The sequence below is a fragment of the Dendrobates tinctorius genome, unplaced genomic scaffold (genome assembly GCF_039654945.1).
Source record: "Dendrobates tinctorius isolate UK_male_01 unplaced genomic scaffold, ASM3965494v1 ptg000233l, whole genome shotgun sequence".
Classification (NCBI taxonomy): domain Eukaryota; kingdom Metazoa; phylum Chordata; class Amphibia; order Anura; family Dendrobatidae; genus Dendrobates; species Dendrobates tinctorius.
This window is the reverse complement of record NW_027361900.1, coordinates 5,874,964-5,898,873: the sequence shown is the minus strand read 5'-3', so window position 1 is coordinate 5,898,873 and position 23,910 is coordinate 5,874,964. Positions and strand designations below refer to the sequence as shown.

Sequence of the window (23,910 nt, the reverse complement as noted above, 5' to 3'; positions counted from 1 at the left end):
TTGTCACATACTATCTATTCCTGACACTGGAGGGGCTTATAAACTTACACAGTATATAGTCTGAGGTCTGGGATCTGCCAATATGGGGCTAGTTTTCTGACTGTTTCGGATAACATGATACATGATTTTAGTTTTTTGTCTAGTCTCTCTTGAATATAGGTCAATATTAAATAGTCTCCTGATGAGTCGCCTTTGGTGAGGACGATGAAACCCGTAGAAATGAGAGGCTTGGAAATGTGGATATGTTTTGTCTATTAAGCTATGTGCACATGGTGCGTATTCTGCTTTGGAATTTTCCACGCAAAATTTACTAAATCCGCAGGTCAAATGACCTGCATTTTTCCTGCAGATTTAGTGCATTTTTTGTGCGATTTTACTGCATATTTTGTGCGGTTTTCCCCTGCGGTTTTCCACCTGCAGATTTCTAGAATGGAGCAGGTGGAAAACTGCAGCAAACCGGCACAAAAGAAGTGACATGCTGCATTTTTCATTCCACACCAAATCTGCACGGAAAAAAACGCAGCATGTGCACTGCGGATTTTGTTTTACATAGCCTTTAATGCTACTGTACATCACATGCAGTTCTGCTGCGAATCCGCAGGGCCAAATGCGCTGTGGATCTGCAGCAGAATTCGCACCATGTGCACATAGCCTCAATCACCTTCTGACTAACCTTCAAGGGGTGAATTATTTGTATAATTTTACATTTGAAATTAATAAAGTTTAGTTTTATCCTTTTGTCAGCAAACATGAGGAATGACAAGAGACAACCTATTTAAGAAGATTCAATTTTGGTTAAAACTATTCCAACATTATGAACAAAAAAAAGGCTTCTCCCCTATGTGACATCTCTGATGTTTATTAACAGTTGATTTCCAAGTAAAATATTTCCTACATTAAGAAAATGAAAAAGGTTTCTCCCCTGTGTGACTGCTGTGATGCTTAACAAAATATGATTTGTGCGCAAAATATTTCCCACATTCTGAACAGGAAAAAGGTTTCTCCCCTGTGTGGGTTCTATGGTGAATAACCAAATTTAATTTCCGGTTAAAACATTTCCCACATTCTGAACAGGAAAAAGGCTTCTCCCCTGTGTGAATTCTCTGGTGATTAACTAAATCAGATTTCTTGTTAAAACATTTCCCACATTCTGTACAAGAAAAAGGCTTCTCCCCTGTGTGGGTTCTATAGTGAGTAACAAAATTTGATTTCTCGTTAAAACATTTCCCACATTCTGAACAGGAAAAAGGCTTCTCCCCTGTGTGGGTTCTTTGATGGCGATCAAGACGTGTTTTCCCTTGAAAACATTTTCCACATTCTGAACATGAAAAAGCTTCTCCCCTGTGTGAGTTCTATGGTGAGAAACAAGCAGTGATTTATGTGCAAAACATTTCCCACATTGTGAACATGAAAAAGGTTTCTCTCCTGCGTGAGTTATTTGGTGTGCAACAAGACTCCCTTTTTGGTTAAAACATTTTCCACATTCTGGACAGGAAAAAGGCTTTTCCCCTGCGTGAGTTTTTTGGTGTTGAACAAGATTCCCTTTCTGGTTAAAACATTTTCCACATTCTGAACAGGAAAAAGGCTTCTCCCCTGTGTGAGTTCTTTGGTGCTTAACAAGATTCCCTTTCTGGTTAAAACATTTTCCACATTCTGAACATGAAAAAGGCTTCTGCCCTGTGTGCGTTCTATGGTGTGTAGCACAAAGTGATTTCTTGTTAAAACATTTCCCACATTCTGAACATGAGTATGACTTCTTTGCTTTAGGAGCAGTTTGTTTTGTAATGCCTCTTTTGTGACTTTGATTTTCCTTAGTAGTCAGTAATGAATCAGAAGATGGGACCTGTTTCATAGGATCAGATGACAGATCTTTGCTGTGAATGGATGATGGTATATCTGGAGTAATAGAAATCACTTCAGTTGTATCTTGTAGGATCTTAAGATCATCAAATTTAAAAATTGAAGATGTCAGCTGTCCCTCTGATCTCCTGGTACAGTCATCTAAGATAAAAAAAAAAAACTTTTTTTTAAATAAAATATCCTTGAGTTTTATATTTTTGATCATTTCTACTTAAACTGTACATAAAAATGGCAAGCTATGTAAAAAACTTTAATTATTTACCAAGACAATGACAGTTCACAGTCTAATAGAAAACCTTGTTGGATGAGCCAGTAGTGTGTGGTGTTCAACTGTTTGTTCATTCTGCCTCCCAAATATCAAATAAAAAGAAATCAATCAATGATATGTAGGCGAAAATAATACCAATTTTCATCTCACAAAAAACAAGTCCCCACTCAGGTCCATCATCTGTCAATGGAAAAACAGATAAGGCATGTGATGTACAATGTCTGTGAGGTATGGGGTTTTGTCCACAAAATATGATGTTTTCTGTTGTAACTTTCCAGAAAGATCCGGCAGATATGACAATCCAGGCTGCTAGCTCTGCAGCTTCATTCCTCCTCCCTTCACACACACACAGAGCAGTGCCACCCCCCCTCCTCTACAGCCTGTGTTCGCACTAGTAATAGGAGACCCCCCTGCTGTTACAACCATTTGTTTCCTTCTCTCCTCTTCAGAGCGGGAAAAACTTCTTTGTTTGAAACGAATAAAACTATGAGAGACTATACCATAAGAACCAAATACCCTAGAGATATGAAAATCACATTTTTGTAATCCGGACGGTCACAGCGTCGCTACCGTGGTTCTGGCGAAGCGTAATCCTTTCAGAACCTGAGATATGTGTTCCAGCTAAACGGTGTATCAGAACTACTGTATATTTGGTCTTGAATTATTGTACTCAACAAATCACAACCAATGATGCCCTATATGTGTCTGTGCGGGCTGCCCCCACGGAGTTATGATTAGTATAAGTTTTCTAGTGTAATTCTACATCCAAAAGAGAGAGGTGGGATTAACCCAGCATGCATCTCTCCGTGATGTCACATAGCAAGTCTTTAAAGCATTTCCTGGACAAAACCAGAGCAGAACAGCTCAAGTCGTCGTGCTAGAAAGACCCAGATGAGCGGAGAAGTGCAGCTCCGCCTCCACCCACCTTAGCCGCATGGTCTGCCTAACAACAATATGGAACCGTGAGTATAATCTCTTTGTTTTCTCCACTTTTATTTTATACCTGTACTGTACATATTTTATGTCTCAATTTTATAGCAACTTTTATCTGTAATCACTGTCCTCTTTCGGAAAATAAATGAAATAATTATTTAGATCTGTCTCTATGCTCTAAGACTCGAACTATACGCCTTTGATAGATAATGGCTACTAATTCAAGGGGTTTGCCACGGACCCTCTTAATTTAACACTGTGAATTAAGTAACCGTGACTGGTGGCAGCGCGTTGTGCACGGCTATTGCGGCTTGCTGGCAGTCTAGAAGGGTCTTATAGAGCTGAATAAGGGTCTGCGGCACCAGCATTCATAATTCCCTTACTGCAGAAGCCTAATTGCCGGTTCACAACAGGCAGCCCGTCCGGCGACCAATTATCCTAGGTGCAGTTCCCTGACTGACCTGAGGGTAAGGGGGGCGCCGGAGAGCTGCAAGTTCAAAAGTGGAACTGAGAAAGTGGGATATACATAAATCCCCGCAGTACTTGGAAGATTGATAGCAGTGGTGGGGCATCCAAATTAAACTCCCCCCTGCGGCAAATTGTAGAGCGAGATTAGCTTGCTGGATATTTTTGGTCACATGGTGCCAGTGTTGGGATAACTAAGATAAGCCCCACTGCGCCTGTGATAGCCGTGTGCCGGCATTGTGTCACGCCCCTCCGTCCGCTGATACACCGGTGTCAGTGGTGGGATTGTGACAGTGGTGACACAGGGTCCGCTGTCTGTCGCGTTTTGGTGGCAGCGGGACCCCCGTTAGTGTCACCCGTAAGTGGATGAACGGCGGTGGGCTGTTCGTCACATATTGGTGGCAGAGCGGTGGGATAATCCTAGAGCATTAGTGACTTGGTTTGAGCAATCATTCCTCTCACTAAAGACCTGCACGGTTCCTGCGGGAATCCTGCATCATAGGTTTTGGAGAACAGACTCAGTGGTTACTAGTCCTGAGACATTAGTGTGTACTTGCAAGTATTCCCTCCCTTTTTCTCCGTTTTTCTTTTCTGTCTTTTATTTGGCAACCATGGCTACGATGGGAGCAGAGTGGTATAAGCAGCATAACAAGGCATCTCTTATTGCCCTCTGCGGGGTGTGGCGGATCGACACCACGAACAAAAAACAAAGCCCAAATGATCGCGGCTCTGGTGCAACGGGAAAACGACCAGAGCCCAGTGAACGCAGAAGTGGGCTCAAGTAACAATGGGGCTGCAGCAGAGGCTCCACTCATGAGCGCTGGCCCCACATTCAACCATAACGGGGTGGACCCCTATCTGCAAATGGCCTTGGACGAACTCCCTGCCGAAGACAGTGAGGGTCGTCTGACACTGATCCGGCAATATCGGCAGGAGGCCCAGGCCGAGCGTCAAGCCCAGGCTGAGAGAGCCGAACGTGAGCGTCAATCCCAGGCTGAGAGAGCTGAGCGCCATGCAGAAGCTCAGAGGGCCCATGAGCTGGAGATGCTCCAGCGGGGGTGGAATGCCCCCCACAGCCCGAACCAGTGAGCCCAGCAGCGTCCAGACTCCTAAACCCCGGACAGAGCATTTTCCCGTGATGGAAAAGGACGGGGACTTGGACACGTTTCTGCGAGCCTTTGAGAAAGCCTGCAGACAGTACAGACTGCCCGAAGACCAATGGGCCAGGTACTTGACCCCAGGGCTAAAAGGCAAAGCTCTGGAGGCGTTTGCTTCTCTTCCGCAAGCGCATGATGATGACTATCGCGCCATAAAAGAGGCGCTGATCGCCAAATATCGGCTGACACCTGAGGTATACCGAAAGAAGTTCCGACACCTCCAACGTGGCCCACATGATAGCTACAGTGATGTGGTGCAAGGACTCAGGACCCACTTTGACCAGTGGATCCATGGACTGTCCGTTGAAACCTTTGAGCAGCTACGGGACCTGATGATCAAAGACCAGTTCCTGCATCTCTGCCCAGCTGAGGTCCGACAGTTCATCCTGGACCGCGAACCAACGAACGCGGACAAAGCGGCGCAGATCGCCGACAACCACGAGGCCAACCGGAAGCCCGAGACGCGGAGGCCAGTCGCCACCAGCTGGAAAGGGGGTAAGCCAGCAACCAACCCCAATGCCCCAGCTAGCCGTCCCTCCGGAGGCCCTGTCCCTGTTGCCAACAACAGGCCGGCTACTGACAGTCGCCTGTGTCACCACTGCCAGCGGCCTGGTCACTTCTTTTACGCCTGTCCGAACAGGCCGAAGAACCCCCCAGCCAAGGCCCCCGGGCCCAACGCCTCTGTTCTTTTGGTGGGAGGTGTGGTTGGGAGGGCTGACAACAACGTTCAACTTGTTCAGGTGGGGGCCCGTCTTGCTACAGGCCTCAAGGACACCGGGGCTGAACGAACCCTCATCCGTCCTGGACTGGCGGCCCCTGAAGAGTTTGTTGAGGGGAAAACCCTGACTGTCACCGGGATTGGAGGCACCCGTTGTCCTTTGCCAGTGGCACGAGTTTATCTCGATTGGGGTGCTGGGAGCGGGTTGAGGGAGGTGGGAGTGTCTGAAAACCTGCCCACTGATGTTTTATTGGGGACTGACTTGGGGCGGATGGTTGCATACTACGTCAGGAGTGGTACTGTGCAGTGCATATATGCAGAACAGGAGTGGTGCTGTGCAGTGCATATATGCAGGACAGGAGTGGTACTGTGCAGTGTATATATACAGGACAGGAGTGGTACTGTGCAGTTGCGACGCCTCCTGTCTGATTTCACGGTAGGTCTAGAGGGAGTAGTCCTGCTGCCTAAGGCTACTTCTGTGACTATTTTTACCGTGACAGTTTCGCTGTTATTCTGTGTCCCCGAACAGACGTAGCGTGTCACTTTATTCTTTTCCCTGCAGCTCTGTGAGCATAACAGAGCTCTCTTCTGTGCACTTAGAGTGCAGTTAACCCCGTGCACATTACCGCCATAGTGCTCTGCCTCTCTAGCAGCGGTTATATCACCTGGCGCACGGTGGACCCCGGGCGGCGAACACGTTTATTTATATTTTTTTAAGCGTGTACCGCCGCCGTAACATAATACTAGCGCCAGGGTCTGGCTAGAGATGGCAGATCAGAAGCAGCTGTTACAGCTTGTGCGTCAGCTCGAGGCTCGTCTTGCTACCCTTGAGAGGTCTCTCGCAGCTGCGCAGGCCACAGATGCTGCCGTCCAGGCACTTACGGACGCGGTAGGGCGTATGTCCATGTCCACCCTTGCGCCGACAGTTACCCGCCTCCCGTTGCCCGATAAATATGCAGGGGATGGAGTCCCTCCTCCATCAGCGGACCCGGGTGCATCTGTAGGAGATGGTCGCGAGCATTTGATGTCGCTGGTTCGTTCGTCGGTGACTTCGTCTACGTGGCAAGCCTATGATGCCGTTAGACCGACTGTCTGGTTACTAGGACACTCCTACATATTTTGAGCAGCACAGCGAGCTGAATGCCGCCCTGGGGGGAGGCATCTAGGTTTCCGTGACGTGGCCTTCATGTGGAGAGGCATCAGGGGCTTGCAATGGCCGCAAGTTCTACCGGAAGTGGTATCGATTGCAAGAGGAGCCAGGGGTCCTATAATTTTGGATTCTGCACGCGGGGGGAATGATCTATGATCGTACAGGTGGCAGAGCTCACAATGATGCGGGCTGATATGGAACGTTTCCATGTTTTTTTTTTTCAAGAATTGGTGCTAGTCTGGTCTGAGATTGTCCCGAGGGCGGCGTGGCAAGGAGCTAGGGATGGTATTGCCGTTGAGCGCACTAGGAGGACCATACACGCCTGTATTTCTAAGATGGTGCGTGAGAGGTTAGGTTGTTAGACACAGACAACTGGAAGGGGATAATGCTGCTTTATTGAGACCTGACGGGGTGCACTTGAACAATATCGGGCTCGATATCTTATCCGGTCTCCAAGATGGCATAGAGCAGGCATTGCTACTGATGGGTGGGGGTCGGAGTCCTGTTTGAGAAACAGGATCCTCCGTGGCGGTGGAGAAGTAATGGCACATAAGTTACGGCTTGCTGGCTGACTTGCCTGCGAATATGGAGTAGGGCATTAGGCAGCGAGCGCGTTTTTAAGAAAGCTAAGTGCCTTTTCAAATGGTTGGTAAGAAAACATTTAATAAAGCTGTGACCGACCTTCACCCATCACTTGGTCTCTGAGTTTTGATTTGTATGGTTAAGTGGGGCTGAGGAAATGCGCCAAGGGGTTGTTTAGCCCTATGTCAACACAGTCATACAGGAGGAGAGGTACTGTGCAGTATATACATATACAGGAGTGGTACTGTGCAGTGTATATATACAGGAGGAGTGGTACTGTGCAGTATATACATATACAGGAGTGGTACTGTGCAGTGTATATATACAGGAGGAGTGGTACTGTGCAGTACATATACAGGAGTGGTACTCTGCAGTGTGTATATATACAGGAGGAGTGGTACTGTGCAGTATATACATATACAGGAGTGGTACTGTGCAGTGTATATACACAGGAGGAGTGGTACTGTGCAGAGTATATATAAAGGAGGAGTGGTACTGTGCGGTATATACATATACAGGAGTGGTACTGTGCAGTGTATATATACAGGACAGGAGGAGTTGTACTGTGCAGTGTGTATATATACAGGAGGAGTGGTACTGTGCAGTGTGTATATACAGGAGGAGTGGTACTGTGCAGTGAATATATACAGGACTGGAGTGGTACTGTGCAGTGTATATATACAGGACAGGAGGAGTGGTACTGTGAAGTGTGTATATATATATATATATACAGGAGTGGTACTGTGCAGTGTGTATATACAGGAGGAGTGGTACTGTGCAGTGTATATATACAGGACAGAAGGAGTGGTACTGCGCAGTATATATATACAGGAGGAGTGGTACTGTGCAGTGTATATATACAGGAATGGTACTGTGCAGTGTATATATACAGGAGGAGTGGTACTGTGCAGTGTGTATATACAGGAGGAGTGGTACTGTGCAGTGTATATATATACAGGAGGAGTGGTACTGTGCAGTGTGTATATACAGGAGGAGTGGTACTGTGCAGTGTATATATACAGGACAGGAGGAGTGGTACTGTGCAGCGTATATATACAGGACAGGAGTAGTGGTACTGTGCAATGTATATATACAGGAGTGGTACTGTGCAGTGTATATATACAGGAGGAGCGGTAATGTGCAGTGTATATATACAGGAGGAGTGGTACTGTGCAGTGTATATATACAGGAGGAGTGGTACTGTGCAGTGCATATATACAGGAGGAGTGGTACTGTGCAGTGTATATATACAGGAGGAGTGGTACTGTGCAGTGCATATATACAGGAGGAGTGGTACTGTGCAGTGCATATATATACAGGGCAGGAGTAGTACTGTGCAGTGTGTATATGCAGGACAGGAGTGGTACTGTGCAGTGTATATATACAGGACAGGAGTGGTGCAGTGCATATATGCAGGACAGGAGTGGTACTGTGCAGTGCATATATGCAGGACAGGAGTGGTACTGTGCAGTGCATATATACAGGACAGGAGTGGTACTGTGCAGTGCATATATACAGGACAGGAGTGGTACTGTGCAGTGCATATATGCAGGAGGAGGGGTACTGTGCAGTGTATATATAGGAGTGGTACTGTGGAGTGTATATATACAGGAGTGGTACTGTGCAGTGTATATATAGGAGTGGTACTGTGCAGTGTATATATACAGGAAAGGAGTGATGTCGTGCAGTGTATATATACAGGATTGGTACTGTGCAGTGCATATATACAGGACTGGAGTGGTACTGTGGAGTGTATATATACAGGAGTGGTACTGTGGAGTGTATATATACAGGAGTGGTACTGTGCAGTGTATATATACAGGATTGGTACTGTGCAGCGTATATACACAGGACAGGAGTAGTGGTACTGTGCAGTGTATATATATAGGAGTGGTACTGTGCGGTGCATATATACGGGACAGGAGGAGAGGTACTGTGCAGTGCATATATACAGGACAGGAGTGGTACTGTGCAGTGTATATATACAGGAGTGGCGCTGTGCAGTGTATAGATAAAGGAGGAGTGGTACTGTGCAGTGTACATATGCAGGACAGGAGTGGTACTGTGCAGTGTATATATACAGGACAGGAGTGGTGCTGTGCAGTGTATATATACAGGAGTGGTACTGTGCAGTGTATATATACAGGAGGAGTGGTACTGTGGAGTGTATATATACAGGACAGGAGTGGTGCTGTGCAGTGTATATATACATCACAGGAGGAGTGGTGCTGTGCAGTGTATATATGCAGGACAGGAGTGGTACTGTGCAGTGTATATATACAGGAGTGGGACTGTGCAGTGTATATAGACAGGAGTGGTACTGTGCAGTGTATATATACAGGACATGAGTGGTACTGTGCAGTGCATATATGCAGGACAGGAGGAATGGTGCTGTGCAGTGTATATATACAGGACAGGAGTGGTACTGTGCAGTGTATATATACAGGACAGGAGTGGTACTGTGCAGTGTATATACAGGAGTGGTGCTGTGCAATGTATATATGCAGGAGTGGTACTGTGCAGTGTGCATATGCAGGACAGGAGTGGGACTGTGCAGTGTATATAGACAGGAGTGGGACTGTGCAGTGTATATAGACAGGAGTGGGACTGTGCAGTGTATATAGACAGGAGTGGTACTGTGCAGTGTATATATATACAGGGCATGAGTGGTGCAGTGCATATATGCAGGACAGGAGGAGTGGTGCTGTGCAGTGTATATATACAGGACACGAGTGGTACTGTGCAGTGTATATATACAGGAGGATGGGGTACTGTGCAGTGTATATATAGGAGGAGTGGTGCTGTGCATTGTATATATACAGGAGGAGTGGTACTGTGCAGTGTGTATATATACAGGACAGGAGTGGTACTGTGCAGTGTATATATACAGGAGTGGGACTGTGCAGTGTGTATAGACAGGAGTGGTACTGTGCAGTGTATATATACAGGAGGAGTGGTACTGTGCAGTGCATATATACAGGACAGGAGGAGTGGTACTGTGCAGTGTATATATACAGGAGGAGTGGTACTGTGCTGTGTGTATATGCAGGACAGGAGTGGTACTGTGCAGTGTGTATATACAGGACAGGAGTGGTGCTGTGCAGTGTATATATACAGGACAGGAGGAGTGGTGCTGTGCAGTGTATATATACAGGACAGGAGTGGTACTGTGCAGTGTATATATACAGGACAGGAGGAGTGGTGCTGTGCAGTGTATGTATACAGGACAGGAGGAGTGGTGCTGTGGAGTGTATATATACAGGACAGGAGTGGTACTGTGCAGTGTATATACAGGAGTGGTACTGCGCAGTGTATATATACAGGACACGAGTGGTACTGTGCAGTGTATATATACAGGAGGATGGGGTACTGTGCAGTGTATATATAGGAGGAGTGGTGCTGTGCATTGTATATATACAGGAGGAGTGGTACTGTGCAGTGTGTATATATACAGGACAGGAGTGGTACTGTGCAGTGTATATATACAGGAGTGGGACTGTGCAGTGTGTATAGACAGGAGTGGTACTGTGCAGTGTATATATACAGGAGGAGTGGTACTGTGCAGTGCATATATACAGGACAGGAGGAGTGGTACTGTGCAGTGTATATATACAGGAGGAGTGGTACTGTGCTGTGTGTATATGCAGGACAGGAGTGGTACTGTGCAGTGTGTATATACAGGACAGGAGTGGTGCTGTGCAGTGTATATATACAGGACAGGAGGAGTGGTGCTGTGCAGTGTATATATACAGGACAGGAGTGGTACTGTGCAGTGTATATATACAGGACAGGAGGAGTGGTGCTGTGCAGTGTATGTATACAGGACAGGAGGAGTGGTGCTGTGGAGTGTATATATACAGGACAGGAGTGGTACTGTGCAGTGTATATACAGGAGTGGTACTGCGCAGTGTATATATATACAGGAGGAGTGGTACTGTGCAGTGCATATATATACAGGACAGGAGGAGTGGTACTGTGCAGTGTGTATATGCAGGACAGGAGTGGTACTGTGCAGTGTATATATACAGGACAGGAGTGGTGCTGTGCAGTGTAAATATACAGGACAGGAGTGGTACTGTGCAGTGCATATATACAGGCCAGGAGGAGTGGTGCTGTGCAGTGTATATATACAGGACAGGAGGAGTGGTACTGTGCAGTGTATATATACAGGAGGAGTGGTACTGTGCAGTGCATATATACAGGACAGGAGGAGTGGTACTGTGCAGTGTATATATACAGGAGGAGTTGTACTGTGCAGTGTGTATATGCAGGATAGGAGTGGTACTATGCAGTGTGTATATACAGGACACGAGTGGTACTGTGCAGTGTATATATACAGGATAGGAGGAGTGGTGCTGTGCAGTGTATATATACAGGAGTTGGACTGTGCCGTGTATATAGACAGGAGTGGTACTGTGCAGTGTATATATACAGGACAGGAGTGGTACTGTGCAGTGCATATATGCAGGACAGGAGTGGTACTGTGCAGTGTATATATACAGGACAGGAGTGGTACTGTGCAGTGTATATATACAGGACAGGAGTGGTACTGTGCAGTGCATATATGCAGGAGGAGGGGTACTGTGCAGTGTATATATAGGAGTGGTACTGTGCAGTGTATATATACAGGAAAGGAGGAGTGATGTTGTGCAGTGTATATATACAGGATTGGTACTGTGCAGTGTATACTGTATATACAGGAAAGGAGGAGTGATGTCGTGCAGTGTATATATACAGGATTGGTACTGTGCAGTGCATATATACAGGACTGGAGTGGTACTGTGGAGTGTATATATACAGGAGTGGTACTGTGCAGTGTATATATACAGGATTGGTACTGTGCAGCGTATATACACAGGACAGGAGTAGTGGTACTGTGCAGTGTATATATATAGGAGTGGTACTGTGCGGTGCATATATACGGGACAGGAGGAGAGGTGCAGTGCATATATACAGGACAGGAGTGGTACTGTGCAGTGTATATATACAGGAGTGGCGCTGTGCAGTGTATAGATAAAGGAGGAGTGGTACTGTGCAGTGTACATATCCAGGACAGGAGTGGTACTGTGCAGTGTATATATACAGGACAGGAGTGGTACTGTGCAGTGCATATATACAGGACAGGAGGTGTGGTGCTGTTCAGTGTATATATACAGGACAGGAGTGGTACTGTGCAGTGTATATATACAGGACAGGAGTGGTACTGTGCAGTGTATATAGACAGGAGTGGTACTGTGCAGTGTATATAGACAGGACAGGAGTGGTGCTGTGCAGTGTATATATAGATCACAGGAGGAGTGGTGCTGTGCAGTGTATATATGCAGGACAGGAGTGGGACTGTGCAGTGTATATAGACAGGAGTGGTACTGTGCAGTGTATATATACAGGACATAGGTGGTACTGTGCAGTGCATATATGCAGGACAGGAGGAGTGGTGCTTTTCAGTGTATATATACAGGACAGGAGTGGTACTGTGCAGTGTATATATACAGGACAGGAGTGGTACTGTGCAGTGTATATACAGGAGTGGTGCTGTGCAATGTATATATGCAGGAGTGGTACTGTGCAGTGTGTATATGCAGGACAGGAGTGGGACTGTGCAGTGTATATATACAGGAGTGGGACTGTGCAGTGTATATAGACAGGAGTGGTACTGTGCAGTGTATATATATACAGGGCATGAGTGGTACTGTGCAGTGCATATATGCAGGACAGGAGGAGTGGTGCTGTGCAGTGTATATATACAGGACACGAGTGGTACTGTGCAGTGTATACAGGAGGAGGGGTACTGTGCAGTGTATATATAGGAGTGGTGCTGTGCAGTGTATATATACAGGAGGAGTGGTACTGTGCAGTGTATATATACAGGACAGGAGTGGTACTGTGCAGTGTATATATACAGGACAGGAGTGGTACTGTGCAGTGTATATATACAGGAGTGGGACTGTGCAGTGTGTAAAGACAGGAGTGGTACTGTGCAGTGTATATATACAGGAGGAGTGGTACTGTGCAGTGCATATATACAGGACAGGAGGAGTGGTACTGTGCAGTGTATATATACAGGAGGAGTGGTACTGTGCTGTATGTATATGCAGGACAGGAGTGGTACTGTGCAGTGTGTATATACAGGACAGGAGTGGTGCTGTGCAGTGTATATATACAGGACAGGAGGAGTAGTGCTGTGCAGTGTATATATACAGGACAGGAGTGGTACTGTGCAGTGTATATATACAGGACAGGAGGAGTGGTGCTGTGCAGTGTATGTATACAGGACAGGAGGAGTGGTGCTGTGGAGTGTATATATACAGGACAGGAGTGGTACTGTGCAGTGTATATACAGGAGTGGTACTGTGCAGTGTATATATACAGGAGGAGTGGTACTGTGCAGTGCATATATATACAGGACAGGAGGAGTGGTACTGTGCAGTGTGTATATGCAGGACAGGAGTGGTACTGTGCAGTGTATATATACAGGACAGGAGTGGTACTGTGCAGTGTATATATACAGGACAGGAGGAGTAGTGCTGTGCAGTGTATATATACAGGACAGGAGTGGTACTGTGCAGTGTATATATACAGGACAGGAGGAGTGGTGCTGTGCAGTGTATGTATACAGGACAGGAGGAGTGGTGCTGTGGAGTGTATATATACAGGACAGGAGTGGTACTGTGCAGTGTATATACAGGAGTGGTACTGTGCAGTGTATATATACAGGAGGAGTGGTACTGTGTAGTGCATATATATACAGGACAGGAGGAGTGGTACTGTGCAGTGTGTATATGCAGGACAGGAGTGGTACTGTGCAGTGTATATATACAGGACAGGAGTGGTGCTGTGCAGTGTAAATATACAGGACAGGAGTGGTTCTGTGCAGTGCATATTTACAGGCCAGGAGGAGTGGTGCTGTGCAGTGTATATATACAGGACAGGAGGAGTGGTACTGTGCAGTGTATATATACAGGAGTGGTACTGTGCAGTGCATATATACAGGACAGGAGTGGTACTGTGCAGTGTATATATACAGGAGGAGTGGTACTGTGCAGTGTATATATACAGGAGGAGTGGTACTGTGCAGTGTATATATACAGGAGTGGTACTGTGGAGTGTATATATACAGGAGGAGTGGTACTGTGGAGTGTATATATACAGGAGGAGTGGTACTGTGGAGTGTATATATACAGGACAGGAGTGGTGCTGTGCAGTGTATATATACATCACAGGAGGAGTGGTGCTGTGCAGTGTATATATGCAGGACAGGAGTGGTACTGTGCAGTGCATATTTACAGGCCAGGAGGAGTGGTGCTGTGCAGTGTATATATATACAGGACAGGAGGAGTGGTACTGTGCAGTGTATATATACTGGAGGAGTGGTACTGTGCAGTGCATATATACAGGACAGGAGGAGTGGTACTGTGCAGTGTATATATACAGGAGGAGTGGTACTGTGCAGTGTATATATACAGGAGGAGTGGTACTGTGGAGTGTATATATACAGGACAGGAGTGGTGCTGTGCAGTGTATATATACATCACAGGAGGAGTGGTGCTGTGCAGTGTATATATGCAGGACAGGAGTGGTACTGTGCAGTGTATATATACAGGAGTGGGACTGTGCAGTGTATATATACAGGACATGAGTGGTACTGTGCAGTGCATATATGCAGGACAGGAGGAGTGGTGCTGTGCAGTGTATATATACAGGACAGGAGTGGTACTGTGCAGTGTATATATACAGGACAGGAGTGGTACTGTGCAGTGTATATACAGGAGTGGTGCTGTGCAATGTATATATGCAGGAGTGGGACTGTGCAGTGTGTATATGCAGGACAGGAGTGGGACTGTGCAGTGTATATAGACAGGAGTGGGACTGTGCAGTGTATATAGACAGGAGTGGTACTGTGCAGTGTATATATACAGGGCATGAGTGGATAGTGCAGTGCATATATGCAGGACAGGAGGAGTGGTGCTGTGCAGTGTATATATACAGGACACGAGTGGTACTGTGCAGTGTATATATACAGGAGGGGTACTGTGCAGTGTATATACAGGAGGAGTGGTGCTGTGCAGTGTATATATACAGGACAGGAGTGGTACTGTGCAGTGCATATATACAGGAGTGGGACTGTGCAGTGTGTATAGACAGGAGGAGTGGTACTGTGCAGTGCATATATACAGGACAGGAGGAGTGGTACTGTGCAGTGTATATATACAGGACAGGAGGAGTGGTGCTGTGGAGTGTATATATACAGGACAGGAGTGGTACTGTGCAGTGTATATATACAGGAAAAGTGGTACTGTGCTGTGTGTATATGCAGGACAGGAGTGGTACTGTGCAGTGTGTATATACAGGACAGGAGGAGTGGTGCTGTGCAGTGTATATATACAGGACAGGAGGAGTGGTGCTGTGCAGTGTATATATACAGGACAGGAGGAGTGGTGCTGTGCAGTGTATATATACAGGACAGGAGGAGTGGTGCTGTGCAGTGTATATATACAGGACAGGAGGAGTGGTGCTGTGGAGTGTATATATACAGGACAGGAGTGGTACTGTGCAGTGTATATACAGGAGTGGTACTGTGCAGTGTATAAATACAGGAGGAGTGGTACTGTGCAGTGTGTATATGCAGGACAGGAGTGGTACTGTGCAGTGTATATATACAGGAGTGGAACTGTGCAGTGTATATAGACAGGAGTGGTACTGTGCAGTGTGTATATATACAGGACAGGAGTGGTACTGTGCAATGCATATATGCAGGACAGGAGTGGTACTGTGCAGTGTATATATACAGGACAGGAGTGGTACTGTGCAGTGCATATATACAGGACAGGAGTGGTACTGTGCAGTGTATATATACACAGGAGGAGTGGTACTGTGCAGTGTATATATACAGGAGGAGTGGTACTGTGCAGTGTATATATACAGGAGGAGTGGTACTGTGGAGTGTATATATACAGGACAGGAGTGGTGCTGTGCAGTGTATATATACATCACAGGAGGAGTGGTGCTGTGCAGTGTATATATGCAGGACAGGAGTGGTACTGTGCAGTGTATATATACAGGAGTGGGACTGTGCAGTGTATATAGACAAGAGTGGTACTGTGCAGTGTATATAGACAGGACATGAGTGGTAGTGTGCAGTGCATATATGCAGGACAGGAGGAGTGGTGCTGTGCAGTGTATATATACAGGACAGGAGTGGTACTGTGCAGTGTATATATACAGGACAGGAGTGGTACTGTGCAGTGTATATACAGGAGTGGTGCTGTGCAATGTATATATGCAGGAGTGGTACTGTGCAGTGTGTATATGCAGGACAGGAGTGGGACTGTGCAGTGTATATAGACAGGAGTGGTACTGTGCAGTGTATATATATACATGGCATGAGTGGTACTGTGCAGTGCATATATGCAGGACAGGAGGAGTGGTGCTGTGCAGTGTATATATACAAGACACGAGTGGTACTGTGCAGTGTATATAGGAGGAGTGGTGCTGTGCAGTGTATATATACAGGAGGAGTGGTACTGTGCAGTGTATATATACAGGACAGGAGTGGTACTGTGCAGTGTATATATACAGGAGTGGGACTGTGCAGTGTGTATAGACAGGAGTGGTACTGTGCAGTGTATATATACAGGAGGAGTGGTACTGTGCAGTGCATATATACAGGACAGGAGGAGTGGTACTGTGCAGTGTATATATACAGGAGGAGTGGTACTGTGCTGTGTGTATATGCAGGACAGGAGTGGTACTGTGCAGTGCATATATACAGGACAGGAGGAGTGGTACTGTGCAGTGTATATATACAGGAGGAGTGGTACTGTGCTGTGTGTATATGCAGGACAGGAGTGGTACTGTGCAGTTTATATATACAGGAGGAGTGGTACTGTGCAGTGCATATATACAGGACAGGAGGAGTGGTGCTGTGCAGTTTATATATACAGGACAGGAGTGGTACTGTGCAGTGTATATATACAGGACAGGAGGAGTGGTGCTTCCCTGAGGAAGTTGTTTTTCTAGCTCCGAAACGCGCGTCGGGGATAGGACCGACCTTGCTGCTTCCCCCCGTACTTCAGGTATAGTAATGCAGTTTATTAGGTCATTAGTATGACGTGTATTATACATCAATTTTGCATGTGCGCATTTGCACTTTGTCAGGGTATACTTCTTATGAAGGATTGTAGCACTTGCTGTATGATTTGTCTTATTATACTTTATATAACCCCTTAACTCTTATTAGCTATACCATCTAGCTCTGCATTTTACTATCCTGGCGGGGTGTTTGCAGCTTCGTTGGCCCTTCATGACCATTGTGTTCATTTATATGCTGTTCCTTTTCCCTGTCCAAACACTGTGTGTCCATATCTATTAATGTTTTAAATTATCTTTAATAAATATCATAGTTTTATGGATTTTTTGACTGCTTCTTTGTTTGGTACTTTCTATATACAGGAGTGGTACTGTGCAGTGTATATATACAGGAGGAGTGGTACTGTGCTGTGTGTATATGCAGGACAGGAGTGGTACTGTGCATTGTATATATACAGGAGTGGAACTGTGCAGTGTATATAGACAGGAGTGGTACTGTGCAGTGTGTATATATACAGGACAGGAGTGGTACTGTGCAGTGCATATATTCAGGACAGGAGTGGTACTGTGCAGTGTATATATACAGGACAGGAGTGGTACTGTGCAGTGCATATATGCAGGAGGAGTGGTACTGTGCAGTGTATATATACAGGACAGGAGTGGTGCTGTGCAGGGTATATATACAGGACAGGAGGAGTGGTACTGTGCAGTGTATATATACAGGAAAGGAGGAGTGGTACTGTGCAGTGTATATATACAGGACAGGAGTGGTACTGTGCAGTGCATATATGCAGGAGGAGGGTTACTGTGCAGTGTATATATAGGAGTGGTACTGTGCAGTGTATATATACAGGACAGGAGGAGTGGTGCTGTGCAGTGTATATATACAGGACAGGAGTGGTGCTGTGCAGTGCATATATACAGGACAGGAGTGGTACTGTGCAGTGCATATATACAGGACAGGAGGAGTGGTGCTGTGCAGTGTATATATACAGGACAGGAGTGGTACTGTGCAGTGTATATACAGGAGTGGTACTGTGCAGTGTATATGTACAGGAGTGTTACTGTGCAGTGTGTATATGCAGGACAGGAGTGGTACTGTGCAGTGTATATAGACAGGAGTGGGACTGTGCAGTGTATATAGACAGGAGTGGTGCTGTGTATATACATATACAGGAGTGGTACTGTGCAGTGTATATATACAGGAGTGGGACTGTGCAGTGTATATAGACAGGAGTGGTACTGTGCAGTGTATATATACAGGACAGGAGTGGTACTGTGCAGTGCATATATGCAGAACAGGAGTGGTACTGTGCAGTGTATATATACAGGACAGGAGTAGTACTGTGCAGTGCATATATGCAGGAGGAGGGGTACTGTGCAGTGTATATATAGGAGTGGTGCTGTGCAGGGTATATATACAGGAGGGGTACTGTGCAGTGTATATATACAGGAGGAGTGATACTGTGCAGTGTATATATACAGGAGGAGGGGTACTGTGCAGTGTATATATATACAGGAGGAGGGGTACTGTGCAGTGTATATATAGGAGGAGTGGTACTGTGCAGTATATACATATACAGGAGTTGTACTGTGCAGTATATACATATACAGGAGTGGTACTGTGCAGTGTATATATACAGGAGGAGTGGTACTGTGCAGTATATACATATATAGGAGTGGTACTGTGCAGTGTATATATATACAGGATGAGTGGTACTGTGCAGTATCTGTATCCAACATTCTGCCCCAGCTCACAGCCTGCCCCCATGTCCAGCATTCTGCCTCAGTCTCCAGCATTCTGCCCCAGCTTCGAGCATTCTGCCCCATGTCCAGAATTCTGCCCCAGCGTCCAGCATTCTTCTGCCCCATGTCCAGAATTCTGCCCCAGCGTCCAGCATTCTTCTGCCCCATGTCCAGAATTCTGCCCCAGTGTCCAGCATTCTTCTGCCCCATGTCCAGCATTCTGCCCCGTCTCACAGTCTGCCCTCATATCCAGCATTCTGCCACCAGCGTCCAGCATTCTGCCCCCAGTGTCCAGCATTATGCCCCATGTCCAGCATTCTGCCCCAGGCTCCCTGGATAGCCGCTCTCAAAAAAAAAAAAAAAAAAAAATTCTTACCTTGTCATCTGGCTGTGCTCCAGCGGCGAGGCTCCCTCCCTCTCCCAGTCCCACGTGGCACACTGACTGAATGAGGAAGTGGAGGAGCAGAGCAGTGTGTGACGTCAGGTGAGGGCGGAGCTGTGGCTGGACCATTGTGCAGGGGGGGATTTCGGCGCTGGCTGGACCATGGTGCGGGGGGGGGGCCTGCCCGAGGGGCCCGGCAGGCGCTGAGTCTGAATTTAAAATATAGCTGCAGAAGCCTGTATAAAATGTAGGGGGGCCCCAGCGCGGATCGGGCTGCCAGCATGGTCGGGCCCCCCTAATCACCGGGCCCCATACACATGTAAGGCCTGTCATGCCCTGATGGCGGCCCTGGTTTCAGGATGCTTGACAGTTGGCATGAGACAAGACTGGTGGTAGCGCTCACCTGGTCTTCTCCGAATAAGCAGTTTTCCAGATGTCCCAAACAATCGAAAAGGGGATTCATCAGAGAAAATGACTTTACCCCAGTCCTCAGCAGTCCACTCCCTGTACCTCTTGCAGAATATCAGTCTGTCCATGATGTTTTTTCTGGAGAGAAGTGGCTTCTTTGCTGTCCTCCTTGAGACCAGGCCTTGCTCCAAGAGTCTCCACCTCACAGCGTGTGCAGAAGCACTCACACCTGCCTGCTGCCATTCCTGAGCAAGCTCTGCACTGCTGGTAGTCCGATCCCACAGCTGAAGCACTTTTAAGAGACGGTCCTGGCGCTTGCTGGTCTTTCTTGGGCGCCCTGGAGCCTTTTTGGCAACAAGGGAACCTCTCTCCTTGAAGTTCTTGATGATGCGATAGATTGTTGACTGAGGTGCATTCTTTCTAGCTGCGATACTCTTCCCTGTTAGGCCATTTTTGTGCAGTGCAATGATGACTGCACGTGTTTCTTTAGAGATAACCATGGTTAACAGAAGAGAAACAATGATGCCAAGCACCAGCCTCCTTTTAAAGTGTCCAGTGGTGTCATTCTTACTTAATCATGACAGATTGATCTCCAGCCCTGTCCTCATCAACACCCACACCTGTGTTAATGGAGCAATCACTGAAACGATGTTAGCTGGTCCTTTTAAGGCAGGGCTGCAATGATGTTGAAATGTGTTTTGGGGGATAAAGTTAATTTTCTAGGCAAATATTGACTTTGCAAGTAATTGCTGTTAAGCTGATCACTCTTTATAACATTCTGGAGTATATGCAAATTGCCATTAGAAAAAATGAAGCAGTAGACTTTGTAAAAATTATTATTTGTGTCATTCTCAAAATTTTTAGCCATGGCTGTACAGACCAAAGTTTGGACACACCTTCTCATTCAAAGAGTTTGCTTTATTTTCATGACTATGAAAATTGTAGATTCACTCTGAAGGCATCAAAGCTATGAATTAACACATGTGCAATTATATAATTAACAAAAAAGTGTGAAACAACTGAAAATGTGTCTTATATTCTAGGTTCTTCAAAGTAGCCACCTTTTGCTTTGATTACTGCTTTGCACACTCTTGGCATTCTGTTGATGAGCTTCAAGAGGTAGTCACTGGAAATGGTCTTCCAACAGTCTTGAAGGAGTTCCCAGAGATGCTTAGCACTTGTTGGCCCTTTGGCCTTCACTCTGCGGTCCAGCTCACCCCAAACCATCTCGATTGGGTTCAGGTCTGGTGACTGTGGAGGCCAGGTCATCTGGCGTAGCACCCGATCACTCTCCTTCTTGGTCAAATAGCCCTTACACAGCCTGGAGGTGTGTTTGAGGTCATTGTCCTGTTGAAAAATAAATGATGGTCCAGCTAAACACAAACCGGATGGAATAGCATGCCGCTGCAAGATGCTGTGGTGGCCATGCTGGTTCAGTATGCCTTCAATTTTGAATAAATCCCCAACAGTGTCACCAGTAAAGCACCCCCACACCATCACACCTCCTCCTCCATGCTTCACGGTGGGAACCAGGTATGTAGAGTCCATCCGTTCACCTTTTCTGCGTCGCACAAAGACAAGGTGGTTGGAACCAAAGATCTCAAATTTGGACTCATCAGACCAAAGCACAGATTTCCACTGGTCTAATGTCCATTCCTTGAGTTCTTTAGCCCAAACAAGTCTCTTCTGCTTGTTGCCTGTCCTTAGCAGTGGTTTCCTAGCAGCTATTTTACCATGAAGGCCTGCTGCACAAAGTCTCCTCTTAGCAGTTGTTGTAGAGATGTGTCTGCTGCTAGAACTCTGTGTGGCATTGACCTGGTCTCTGATCTGAGCTGCTGTTAACCTGCGATTTCTGAGGCTGGTGACTCGGATGAACTTATCCTCCGCAGCAGAGGTGACTCTTGGTCTTCCTTTCCTGGAGCGGTCCTCATGTGAGCCAGTTTCTTTGTAGCGCTTGATGGTTTTTGCCACTGCACGTGGGGACACTTTCAAAGTTTTCCCAATTTTTCGGACTGACTGACCTTCATTTCTTAAAGTAATAATGGCCACTCGTTTTTCTTTACTCAGCTGCTTTTTTCTTGCCATAATACAAATTCTAATAGTCTATTCAGTAGGACTATCAGCTGTGTATCCACCAGACTTCTGCACAACTGATGGTCCCAACCCCATTTATAAGGCAAGAAATCCCACTTATTAAACCATAGTCATGAAAATAAAGAATACGCTTTGATTGAGGTGTGTCCAAACCTTTGGTCTGTAGTGTGTGTGTGTGTATATATATATATATATATATATATATATATATATATATACATATATATATATATACACATACACACACACACACTATGACTTATTTATCTCGGCTAAGACAAAGCCTAGATCCTCAGGCTACATCCACATCATGGGCGTAGCCAGGATCAAACCTGGGGGGGGCAGAACCTCATACTGCACACCCCTACACTTGAAAATAAAGCCTGCACCTTAAGAAGATGTGGTGGTGAATGCAGTATATTTATTCCAACTATCAGTTGATGTTACTGAAGACGAGCAATGCCTGTCCTGGGCGTCCTTTTGGGCAGCTATGAGGTGGACCTGACTGGTGCTAACAAAAAGGAGTGTTAGTCTGTGTGCTATCAGGCTTTCATTCTTTTTGGTACAGATATGATATGGATAGACAGATATATAAATAAAAGCAGATTAGAAATCTCCTCTGATATTGAAAACATTATCTATGAGCTCAAAAACCTTTCAGGTGATGCAGTTTTTAAAAAGCTGATCTGCTTTTGCAACTGAAAAACGTATCCTCAAAAAACGCAGCAAAAACGCTGTGTGTGAATGTAGCCTTAGATCAGGAATAGAACAGCCATTTATAGGACATTTCATAACTTTCCCAAATTCCTATGAAAAAATATTCAGCACATTCTGCATTGAACTACTGTACCCAATTTATTATATATTTTAGGAGTCGGAATCGGTCCATTTTATACCAACTCCGACTCCACCAAAATGAGCTCCGACTCCGACTCCACAGCCCTACATACTAAGGTTGTGTTTTATCTCCCGTCCACCACACTCCAGCTCCGGCTCCGCCCCCCAAGCACCATCCTCTGCTCCCCCCCCATGCTCAGCCTCTGCTCCCCCCCCCCATGCTCAGCCTCTGCTCCCCCCCCCCCCCATGCTCAGCCTCTGCTCCCCCCCATGCTCAGCCTCTGCTCCCCCCCATGCTCAGCCTCTGCTCCCCCCCCATGCTCAGCCTCTGCTCCCCCCCCATGCTCAGCCTCTGCTCCCCCCCCATGCTCAGCCTCTGCTCCCCCCCCCCCATGCTCAGCCTCTGCTCCCCCCCCATGCTCAGCCTCTGCCCCCCCCATGCTCAGCCTCTGCTCCCCCCCCCCCATGCTCAGCCTCTGCTCCCCCCCATGCTCAGCCTCTGCTCCCCCCCATGCTCAGCCTCTGCTCCCCCCACTCTCTCCCCCCCATGCTCAGCCTCTGCTCCCCCCCCATGCTCAGCCTCTGCTCCCCCCCCCCCATGCTCAGCCTCTGCTCCCCCCCCCTGCTCAGCCTCTGCTCCCCCCCCCCATGCTCAGCCTCTGCTCCCCCCCCCCCATGCTCAGCCTCTGCTCCCCCCACTCTCTCCCCCCACACACCGTCTCCCTTCTGTCCTCTGCGGGGTGTCGCCGCTCCCTCCTCCGGGCTTTGTGTTGTGCCGCGCTCTTCCCCGCTGACAGCTCCGCTCCTCTGCTGCGCTCTCCACAGCAAACATTACGACACCACCGTCGCCTCCTCCATGACTCAGTCCGGCCTCCCACGTCTCCTCACCACACGTCACTTCCCCGCCCGGCCGCCATTTTAGTTCCTGTGGTGGCGGAGCACAGGCGGAAGTGCCGCCATCTGTAGCAGCGGCTGCGGTCCTCCTCACCGTGTCTCCGCCGAGTCAGGAGGTTTTCGTGAGGGGGAGATCTCGGCGGCCTGATACCATAATGCCGTCCACCCCGCTCCGTGTGGCCGCGGTGTGCTCCAGAACCGCAGCATGGAGGCGCACAATCTCCTCCGGTAATGGCGGAACCCCTTCTTCTTCAGTCTGTGCGCGTAGTTCGGGGCCGTGTGAGGCCGGTGATGTCTCTAGGCCTCTGTATGTGATGGAGGACCCTGGGA

General features: G+C 47.2%; 1 protein-coding gene and 1 long non-coding RNA gene across 2 annotated transcripts in view; one reads left to right on the top strand and one right to left on the bottom strand.

Annotated features, from left to right (window-relative positions):
• LOC141060228 (uncharacterized) overlaps positions 1–23,910 on the top strand; it is a 118,794-nt gene that overhangs the window by 11,254 nt on the left and 83,630 nt on the right. The gene's annotated exons all lie outside the window — the stretch shown is intronic.
• LOC141060227 (uncharacterized) lies at positions 881–23,797 on the bottom strand. The gene is made up of 2 exons (XM_073556461.1): positions 23,675–23,797; positions 881–2,001 (listed from the first exon to the last, which is right to left on the bottom strand). Exon 2 carries the CDS (start codon positions 1,850–1,852, stop codon positions 1,115–1,117), a length of 738 nt encoding a protein of 245 aa, XP_073412562.1. The 5' UTR covers positions 1,853–2,001; positions 23,675–23,797; the 3' UTR covers positions 881–1,114.

Coding starts and splice junctions, on each gene's coding strand:
- LOC141060227 (XM_073556461.1), bottom strand. CDS start 1,852: ATGAAACAGGTCCCATCTTCTGATTCATTACTGACTACTAAGGAAAAT.